The 11,221-nt window shown below is 38.7% G+C and overlaps 1 protein-coding gene across 6 annotated transcripts in view; it reads right to left on the bottom strand.

Annotated features, from left to right (window-relative positions):
- The window catches only part of DYM (dymeclin), a 351,209-nt gene that overhangs the window by 56,014 nt on the left and 283,974 nt on the right, over nt 1-11,221 (bottom strand). For all 6 annotated transcript variants that reach the window (XM_049620093.1, XM_049620087.1, XM_049620091.1 and 3 more), the window contains one exon: nt 8,052-8,234. In XM_049620093.1, the coding sequence (XP_049476050.1) occupies nt 8,052-8,234 (183 nt within the window). The remainder of the gene's footprint in view (nt 1-8,051; nt 8,235-11,221) is intronic.

Below are 11,221 nucleotides of genomic sequence, written 5' to 3'. Positions count from 1 at the left end.
TTTAATTTTTTTTTTTCAACATTTTTTATTTATTTTTGGGACAGAGAGAGACAGAGCATGAACGGGGGAGGGGCAGAGAGAGAGGGAGACACAGAATCGGAAACAGGCTCCAGGCTCCGAGCCATCAGCCCAGAGCCCGACGCGGGGCTCGAACTCACGGACCGTGAGATCGTGACCTGGCTGAAGTCGGATGCTTAACCGACTGCGCCACCCAGGCACCCCTAGCCAAAGTAATCTTGAAAAGAAAACTGAAGCTGGAGGTATCACAATCCTGGACTTCAAGAAATATCAAAAAGCTGTAATCATCAAGATAGTATGGTCCTGGCACAAGAACAGACATTCATATCAATAGAACAGACTAGAGAACTCAGAAATGGACCTACAAACATATGGCCAACTAATCTTTGACAAAGCAGGAAAGAATATCCAATGGAATAAAGACAGTCTCTTCAGCAAATGGTGCTGGGAAAACTGGACAGCGACATGCAGAAAAATGAACCTGGACCACTTTCTTACACCATACACAAAAATGAACTCAAAATGGATGAAAAACCTAAGACAGGAAGCCATCAAAATCCTCGAGGAGAAAGCAGGCAAAAACCTCTTTGACCTTGGCCACAGCAACTTCTTACTCAACATGTCTCCGGAGACAAGTGAAACAAAAGCAAAAATGAACTACTGGGACCTCCTCAAAATAAAAAGCTCTGCACAGCAATCAGCAAAACTAAAGGGCAACCGACGGAATGGGAGAAGATATTTGCAAATGACATATCAGGTAAAGGGTTAGTATCCAAAATCTATAAAGAACTTACCAAACTCAACACCCCAAAACCAAATAATCCAGTGAAGAAATGGGCAAAAGACATGAATAGACACTTCTCCAAAGAAGACATCCAGATGGCCAGTCGACACATGAAAAAATGCTCAACATCACTCATCATCAGGGAAATACAAATCAAAACAATGAGATACCACCTCACACCCGTCAGAATGGCTAACATGAACAACTCAGGCAACGACAGATGTTGGCGAGGATGCGGAGAAAGAGGAACCCTTTTGCACTGCTGGTGGGAATGCAAACTGGTGCAGCCGCTCTGGAAAATAGTCTGGAGATTCCTCAAAAAATTAAAAATAGAACTACCCTACGACCCAGCAATTGCACTACTAGGCATTTATCCAAGGGATACAGGTGTGCTGTTTCGGAGGGGCACATGCACCCCAATGTTTATAGCAGTGCTATTGACAATAGCCAAAGTATGGAAAGAGGCCAAATGTCCACTGACGGATGAATGGATAAAGAAAATGTGGTATATATATAAAATGGAATGTTACTCGACAATCAAAAAGAATAAAATCTTGCCATCTGCAACTATGTGGATGGAACTGGAGGGTATTATGCTAAGCAAAATTAGTCAGAGAAAGACAAATTTCATATGACTTCACTCATGTGAGGACTTTAAGACACAGAACAGATGAACACAAGGGAAGGGAAGCAAAAATAATATAAAAACAGGGAGCTTAGCATAATATAATTATGCTAAGCAAAATTAGTCAGAGAAAGACAAATTTCATATGACTTCACTCATATGAGGACTTTAAGACACAGAACAGATGAACACAAGGGAAGGGAAGCAAAAATAATATAAAAACAGGGAGGGGGACAAAAACATAAGAGACTCTTAAATATGGAGAACAAACAGAGGGTTGCTGGAGGGGTTGTGGGAGGGGGGATGGGCTAAATGGGGAAGGGGCACTAAGGAATCTACTCCTGAAATCACTGTTGCACTAGATGCTAACTAACTTGCATGTAAATTAAACAATAAATTAATTAAAAAAATAGGTTCTTTTTACTTTTGACCTCCTCTTTGTGATGCATAAGTGCACTGTTACTTTCTGAATATGTGGGGGTATTTTCCAGATGTCTTTCTTACTGATTTCTGGTTTAATTTCCTTGTGGTCAAAGAACATATTCTATATGATTTCAAGTCTTTAAAGTTTGTTGAGGTTTGTTTTATTTCCGGTCTGTGCTCTATCTCAGTGACTGTTCCAGATGCACTGATGACGGGTGGGATGTTCTATAATTGTCAGTGAAATCAAGTTGGTGGTATTGCTTGGGTCTTCCGTATCATTACTCATTTTCTATTTACTGTATTAGTTATTGAGACAGAAGTGTTGAATTCTCTAATTATAATTATGGATGTGCTTATTTTTTCTTGCAAGTCTATCAGTTTTTGCTTCGTGTATTTTGAAAGCCCTGTTGTTAGGTGCGTCCACATCTGGGATTGTTATGTCTCCTTGGTAAATTGACCTCTTTATTGTTACATGGTGTCCTCTTTATCTCTGGTAATGTTCTTTTTTCCGAAGTCCACTTTGCTGATAACACAGTCACTCCAGCTTTCTTTTAATTAGTGCTTGCATGATCAAACTTCTTTCAGTCTTTTACTTTTAACCTGTCTAGCTCTTTCTACTTACAGTGAGTTTCTTATCGACAGCACAGAGTTAGATTCTACCTTTTATCCAGTCTGAAAACTCTCTTTTAATTGAGGCACTAAATGCGGTTATTGACAGGGCTGGATTTAAATTTATCGCATTGCCTGTTTTCTCACTGTGCCACTATTATTATCATTGCGACTTTTTAAAAGTTTATTTTGAGAGAGAGTGTGTATGCACGAGTGAGCGCACATGCAGGGGAGGGGCAGAGAGGGACAGGGAGACAGCAAATCCCAAGCAGGATCCTTGCCGTCAGCGCGGAGCCTGATGCAGGGCTCAATTTAGTGAACTGTGAGAATCGTGACCTGAGCAGAAATCGAGTGGGACGATTAACTGACGGAGCCACCCAGGCACCCCTTTCTACTATTATTTGTTTTGCTTTAAACTTGCCTTTGGATTAAATATAATCTTATGATTTTATTTCATCTCCATCTTTGGCTGACCAGTTCTCTCTTTCTCAATTTTTGTGGTTGGCCTAGAGTTTATAATAGACATCTTGCACTTATCAGTCTACCTTTGAAATACCCTTTCCCACGTGAAGACCTGAAGAATTTGGCCCCACCTGCAAGTTACCATTTTGCGGATCTTGGAAGGATATGGAGATTTCTGGGTCAGTGATGAAGGACAGTTATTAGTCAAGCAACAGCAGCAACCAGAGCACTGGCCTTTTTTCACGGGTTCTGCAAGCCCCAGTTTGCACAAAGGTGGTTTGAAGAAGCTGGATGACCCCCCCTCCCCACCCCCATGCAGTAGCTTATATTATAGGAAGAGAACCGTGAGCTCAGGGAGCCCAAATCTTTTATAATGGTCAGTAAGCAGGCCTACCTTTTGCTCCTGAGGGAGACACAGACATACCCTGATCCCACCCCTATGTTCTCTTTGCCTGGGACACTCTAACCCCAGATATCTGCCTGGCTTACTCTCTACCTCCTTCGAGTCCTAGCTCAGATGCACCTACTCAGAGACAGGCCTTCTCTGACTGTGCTCTTTTGGTTTGCAATTTCCCACCCTTATTCCAACCAGCACTCATTCTTCCTCCCTTTTTTTTTTCCCTTAAGCAATTGGTAGATATTGATGTCATTTACTGAGATCAGGAAAACTGCAGAAGAAAGAGTTGATTCATTCTGTTTCATTTTTTGTAGAAAACAAAAGAATTCTGATTTAACCTTGTTCAAAATTTGTGGGATTGTTTTTTTTTTTTTTAATTTTTTTTTAAACGTTTACTTATTTTTGAGACAGAGAGAGACAGAGCATGAACGGGGGAGGGTCAGAGAGAGAGGGAGACACAGAATCTGAAACAGGCTCCAGGCTCTGAGCTGTCAGCACAGAGCCTGACGCGGGGCTCGAACTCACAGACCACGATCATGACCTGAGCCGAAGTCGGACGCTCAACCGACTGAGCCACCCAGGTGCCCCTATGTGGGATTGTTAGCTAGACAACAGAATGCACTAGTCTGGAGCTCAGCAAGGATGGTCAGGTTTGGAAATACACAAAATCTAGCATGAATTTTACACTGTTCAGAGATAAAAATAGTTCTTGCCTTTACCACACTATATGACTTGACTGTTCATTGCCTCTGTTCCTTACTTACATGCAGCCATGAAATTTCTTTCACGTCTTCTCTCATTTGGTGCGGTAATTTGATCGCCCTGCTACTTAATTCAGCCAGATCATATCACTTTATGGGTTAGATGGGAAGGATATGTGGCAGTGGCTAATAGAAATTTGGCCACTTGAAACACATGTCGATGTCCTTCCATGGAAGTTAAAAGTGCTCCAAGGTTAGTCTCTCCTGTCTTAGATATTCAACATTGCTGAATGTCTCAATGAAAAATATCAACTCTGAACTGCCTGTCAGCTAAAAATAACAGCAATTCATAGTCTACCAACACTTTTCAAGGTTAACTCCACGAAAAAAGATAGAGCAACGGCTTGCTTGAGCCAAATTTCAGGGGCATTTAGGGCAGCGGAGGGGAAGGCAAAGTACTGAGAGAGACAAAAAGTAGGGATGTTATTTTTATCTCTATCGTGGGATTCTTTCCAAAATATGTAAAAGAGTTTAAAATGCTTTTTGAATGATCTTCCATTGTGCCCTGCACTATTTTGGACGGCAGCATTCAACAAAAAGTTGATGGAAAACCTGCTCGTTTGAAATCTTACGTCAGGTTTATTCAAGTGAATGCTGCAAGCATAGAGAGTCTCTGGTAAGAACACCCGGATTCGAGGCCTGGCTGAGTGACCTACTGGCTAAGTGACCTTGGGCCGACCATTTTGCCCCTCAAGCTCAGGAGAGCGAGCGCTGGGTGGATGTCCAGTTAACACGCTGCTTCATTTCCACGTGGTCACGCACCGTGTGAAAGCACAGCAAGGTCCCTTCTGTTTCCTCACCTTCACTCTGGTTCTTACATCTTTCCAAGGAAACGAAGTTTCCTGCATGGTTCTCTCTGCATGGTTCTCGTGTGTCTCTTCAAAAACCAATATGGCCCTTCTGAGATATTTTTTTAAGGATGTCATCTGTCTGGTTACTGAGAAGGATCCTCAGTTCTAACACTGGTGGAATAAAGACCGATCGGACATCATTAGACGTGATCCTGAGAGAGAAAGGAAATGGTGAAATCTCTGTGGATAGGACTAGATGTTTTTAGGCAGTGTACGAGAAACTGTGGGAGCATTTAGTCAAGGGGTTCGGTAGGTGGGCATGGTGATTTCACACATGGACATGGGCTTTGTCATCAAACTGCCTGGTCTGAGTCCTGCCTCTATGACTTTAAGAATATGTGACTGTGAGCAAGGTAAAATCTCTCTAAGCTGGTTTTATCTATAAATTGAAGGTTAAAATGAAATATACTTCATGTACACCCTTTTCCCAGAAAGCTACTACGTAGTATACACTCTTGCCAACGTGACGTGGTCAGCCGAGAAAGAGGAAGACACAGGAGCCAAAGTCAGCCGAAGGAGACAAAGGAAGGAAATTCCCAGGAAGATGTTGCAACCGGGCAGGAGAACCAGAGCACCATGTAACTGGGGCAGAAAGCAGGTCTCCAAGAAGAGAATGGAAACAAAAACTTGATCTGATCTGCTTGACCATTTTGCGAGGAGTTTTAGAGTTATGGCTGAAAGTCTGTCGCTGTGTCCATGACTGGATGCATGTAACACATCATCAAGAAAGGCCTAGAATCCAGAACACATCAAGTATCTGCACAAAGATAAACAACAGAAAACCTGGCAAAGGATTTGAATGGAAACTCATAAAAGCGGAAACCCGTAAGAGGTGGGGGAAGAAATGCTCATCCTCGGTGGTCATCAAGAAATTGCAAATTAAAACTATAATGAGGTGCTATCACAAAACTGACAAAACTAAGCGCATGTGAAGTAACAGAACCTCTCATACACCACTGGTCAGAGAGTCAACAGTAGCCCCCCACGGAAAGCACTCTGGCATAATACACGTTACCTACTAAGCAATTCCACTTCTGGGCGTACGTCTCAGAAAAGGGTATGTGCCTGTGCTTACTTATGACCAAACTCACATACTTTAACCGTGTAAGAATTTAACTATCGAGGGGCACCTGGGTGGCTCAGTTCGTTGAGCGTCTGACTTCAGCTCAGGTCATGATCTCATGGTTCATGAGTTCAAGCCCTGCATTGGGCTCACTGCTATGAGCGCAGAGCCTGCTTGGATCCTCTGTTCTCTCTCTCTCTCTGCCCCTCCCTTGCTCATGCTCACTCACTCTCTCTCTCTCAAAAATAAACAAACAACAACAAAAAGAATTTAATTATTGAATGTTTTTCTGAATGTAAGTAATATAAGGACAAGGATGTTGGCTCTTCAGTTTACTCTGGTGCCTGGTATTGTGAATCAGATTAATTACTCAAGAAACGGTTGTGGAATCACAAAAACACTAATTAGAAAAGAAATATGCACCCCTGTGTTCACTGCAGCATTATTAACAACAGTCAAATTATGGAAACAATTCAAGTGTCCATCACAGATGAATGGATAAAGAAGATGTGGAGTATATATACACAATGAAATATTATTCAGCCACAAAAAAGAGTGAAATCTTGCCATTTGCAACGGCATGGATGGATTCAGAGGGTATCATGCTAATGAAATAAGTCACAAAAAGACAAAAACTGTATCGTTTCACTCATATGTGGAATTTAAGAAACAAAGCAAATGAAGAAAGGAAAAAAGAGACAAACCAAAAAACAGACTCTTATCTAGAGAAAACAGATGATCGCCAGGGTGGTGGTAGGTGGGGGCATGGGTGAACTGTGTGAAGGGATTAAGAGTACACTTACCATGATGAACACTGAGTAATGTACAGAATTGTTGAATCACTACATTGTATACCTCAAAATAACAGAACACTGTATTTTAGTTATACTGATATTATAAAATAAAAAAATCAAAAAAAGAAATATCCTATTCACAGTTTCCTCAGAAGTGTTTGTTCTCATACAATATCTTTAGCATTTAATAAGATGATCCTATTATATATGGATGATTTTTTTCTTCTCATTTGCTCTACTACAATAAATAAATTACCAATAGGAAAGGCTGGTTGCTTTCCAGGGTCGAATGCTACCTGCTCATGGTATTTGGTTTGCTTGATAAACTACTGAACATATTTTCTGGCTACTTTCTTTAAGCTTTTCCCTAGTATGTTAAGTTAATTAGTAGGAGATTAATCTGTGAGAAAAAAAGGAAATAGTTGTGGAACCAAACTGAACTGGAAAACACTAATACAGCAATAGAAATTACAGCAAAAACATTTTTAGAAAGGACAGAAAGGTTATAAACCTGGGAAGAGTGTTCAGACATACTTACCAGAGAAATTCACATAAAAATGATAATGAAATACCACTTCTGATATAAAAAGACAAATATTAAAATAATTATACTACTCAAAGCTGCAAGAAGAGTGTAGTGAGACAAATCCTCTCGTAGATCACTCGTGGAAATAAGATGATTTACAGGTGTTGCTGGATTTACAGGTGTTTCTGCCCAGTGTTTCTGGAGAGTAGTATGGCAGCGTGTGTTGAGTTTTAAAAATAGTGATATCCTCCAAAAATAAAAACTAGTACAATTCCAGTTCTAAGACCATACCAAAAATATAACTGAATACAGGGGAAATACGATTTATTTATAAACTGTTCATTAATTATGAAATAATATAAAATATGTGAAACACCCAAAATGAGCACAAATGGAATAATGGTTAAATATTCTTTTGGGACATCCGTTATCTTATACGTCACACAGATACTAAAACGTGAGATTTTCAAAGAATTGATGATACCACAGAAAAATGTTGATGATCTAAATGTTAAGTAAATACGGCAGAATATATTCTGTATAAAGTATGATCTCGATTCTATTAAATAGTGTGTGTGTAATGCACACAGAATACAATAATTGTTATGGCAGAACAGACTACAAATCTAGTTTATGTTCAAAGAAGGGATTCTAACTTACGTAGTTTTTTTTTTATCAAAGTTTGTTCAACTTTTTTAACACTCAAAAAAGAATCGTGGGATCTCCATTTACACTTACCAGATCGATATTTTGCATTATATCCTGAAATGAGGGATGAGTTCGAAACTGTTCAAAGAGATCTCGCTTGTAAAGCAGTGCGTACACCAAGTTTGGATTGTGGTGAAGAGAATTTGTCAGGCAGGAATTGATGATCTCTAACATCATTCGAATCACTTCTTCGATGACATTTAGGTCTTGTGCCTGATAAAGAAAGAAAACACACACAGTGTTCTTCTCGTTAACACAGAATTAATCAGACCAAGAGTAACTGCTTTAAAATTATAACGACATTGAAAAGATAATGCAAAAGAGATCATTTGTCAAGAATCTTTAGATTATTTTTCTGATTATTTTTGTCAAGAATCTTTAGAATCAGGTTGATCACTTACTACAGTATTTGAGTAAAAATCTTTTGAACTCAGATAGTCACAATTAGAAACTGAAATAATAAATCATAGACTCACCAATCTAGGAGGAAATGTGGTGCTTACTGAGGCCCTTACTTACTAACCTCTTGTTGGTATTCCCATATGGCATCACCCTAAATCATTAGACTTCCACAGTTTAAGGTGGTGGTTGGGTCTTACCAATTCCAAGAAAAGTGCCTCATTCAGAACATGACCTCACTTCTCTACACTGTCATGTCGATCTTTCTGTTTACAGATAAATAGCCTACTGTTTTGTCTCTTTTTCCCCAGTCAATAGTCTTTGGGAATCTAAACATGAAATAGTTACAAGACAGCAAAAACAATCAACAAATCTCTTGGAAGAAAGGACAACGGAAAGAGCAAAAACATAGGTAAATACAACACTTTCCTTTTCCTCTTGAGTTTCCTAAATTATGTCTGAAAGTTACAGCAAAAAATTATAACATTGTCTGATGTGGTTCTTGATGTTTATAAGCGAATATCTAAGACAATTATACTATAAACCAGGGAGGGCAAAGGGATGTAAAGACAGAAAAGGTTTCTACTTCTCTCTTGAACTGTTAAATGTCAACAATACTAGATTGTGACAAGTTATGTATGTATACTGTTTAGAGCAAATCTACACAGAGATCCACACAAAAACAGTATATACATACATCAAAATGGAATTCTAAAAAAGTGTTCAAGTATCTATAGGAAGGCAGAAAAATAAGACAGGCATACGAAAAATAGGGAACAAACAGAAAACAGAAAGTAAAATGGCAGACTTAAGCTCTAAAATATCTATCAGTAATGACATTAATTGCAAATTGTGTAAATAATTAAAACTCAAAGTTTTGCAGCGTGGATAAGAACACAAGACTCAACTATATGCCAGCCCCAAGAAATCTCAAATAGAACTCACTTCAAAATATAGTTAGGTCAAAAGCAAAAGGATGAGAAAAAGATATACCATGCAAATATTAATTGAAAGAAATGATCTGATCTATTAGTGTCAGATAAAGTATACCTCAAAGACGGTATGGCCTGCAAAGTAAAAAATATTCACTATCTGGTCCAACAGACAAAAAGATACGCTTATTTGCACACAACTTATCTCCACTTGTACAATGTATACAAAGTATAATGTCCAGCATTCAATCGAAATGTGCAAGACAAAGAAACAAAAACCAAGTAAAAACAACTCACATCCAAGAATCAAAGTAACCAGCATTATCAGACTGACAGAAAGATATTAAGAATATCTAACAAGAAATTTTAAAGAACTATAATTTACAAAATCTATCATGATTGATGGGGAATTTTAGTAGAGCTGAAAACTGTAAGAAAGTGACAAATGTAAATGCTAGAATTTTAAAAAATATAGGGGTCCCTGGGTGACTCAGTTGGTTAAGTGTCCAACATAACTCATCAGGTTATGATCTCACAGTTCATGAGTTCAAGCCCCACATTGGCTGTCAGCGCAGGGCCCACTTCAGATCCTCTGTCCCCTTCTCTCCCCACCCTGCGCTCGCTCTCTCTCTCTCTCTCTCTCTCTCTCTCCATATATATATATATATATATATATATTCCTATATATATAATATATATTCCTATATATATATTTTATATATATGTAATATATATATATATTATATAATATATATATATCAGCAGTAAAGAACACCTAGGTGGGTTCAATAGCAGACTTCACAGAGTCTTGAAGAGATAATGGCTGAGCATTAAAATAATGAAAGAATCAAACAATGATCTTCTAAGAAGCTCAGAGAATATCCCCCCACAAATGCACCCAAAACAAAACAAAACAAAACAAAACAAAACAAAACACACATCCAGATACACCATATTCAACTCTGAAAGCCAAAGACAAAAACACATTAAGTACGAGACACAAGGGTAGGAATTATACGAGGGGGCTTGGAGAAACGACACAAGCTGATCTAAACGGAGGGGCATGGATACAGTGCTGAAGAAGAGTCAAAGAAGAATTCTATAGCTAGCAAAAATATCTTTCAAATGTGAAGGTGAAATAGGGATTTCTTTCACACTAAAATAAGCTGAGATAATGTAGGAGACACCTGTACTGTGAGAAATGTACAACAATTTCTTCGGGCATTAGAATGAGTATAAAACCAGACTGGATGGTAGACCTACACAAGGAAATAAGGACAGTTTTATTTTTTAATCATTCTAGAAGAAAACTGGTCTCAAAAGTAAAATAGGAACAATGTATTATCAGTTTATTGCATATGTAAAATACATCACAACATTCTCTTACTAATGGCCATCCAATCAATTCCTGTCTCCTCGTTTCTACCAGCAATGATACAGTAAGTGTATTGGTAGATCTGCCCTTACGTCTGTCTTCTGTCTGTCCTTGGGGCTTATATCTGTCCTTCCACCTCTCTGGGACAGGTTCCAGGAAAGGGACTGCTGAAAATATTGGATTTGTATCGTGAATAGATGTTGCCAGATTGTTGCTTAAAGAGCAATGACAACACATGTACACTGTCATGTAGGAAGGCTTATGCCTGAGTTTCTCATCCACATATATAATCATCTCATTTAATAGTCACTGTCTGAAAGATTCATCACTTCTGGACAGTTACGTCAAAATTTCCCCAAATAAGAAAGGGTTTATCTATTCCTCCAAGCGATTCACATATTCAGAGTGACTCTAGGTCCATGATTGTCATCTTTAAAAAACCAACAACACATTTTTATCACTATCTACTGTTTCTCTCAATCCATATTGTTTAT

This window comes from Panthera uncia (genome assembly GCF_023721935.1).
Source record: "Panthera uncia isolate 11264 chromosome D3 unlocalized genomic scaffold, Puncia_PCG_1.0 HiC_scaffold_8, whole genome shotgun sequence".
Lineage (NCBI taxonomy): Eukaryota > Metazoa > Chordata > Mammalia > Carnivora > Felidae > Panthera > Panthera uncia.
The sequence above is the reverse complement of the archived record's forward strand: the minus strand, read 5'-3'. Positions and strand labels throughout refer to the sequence as shown.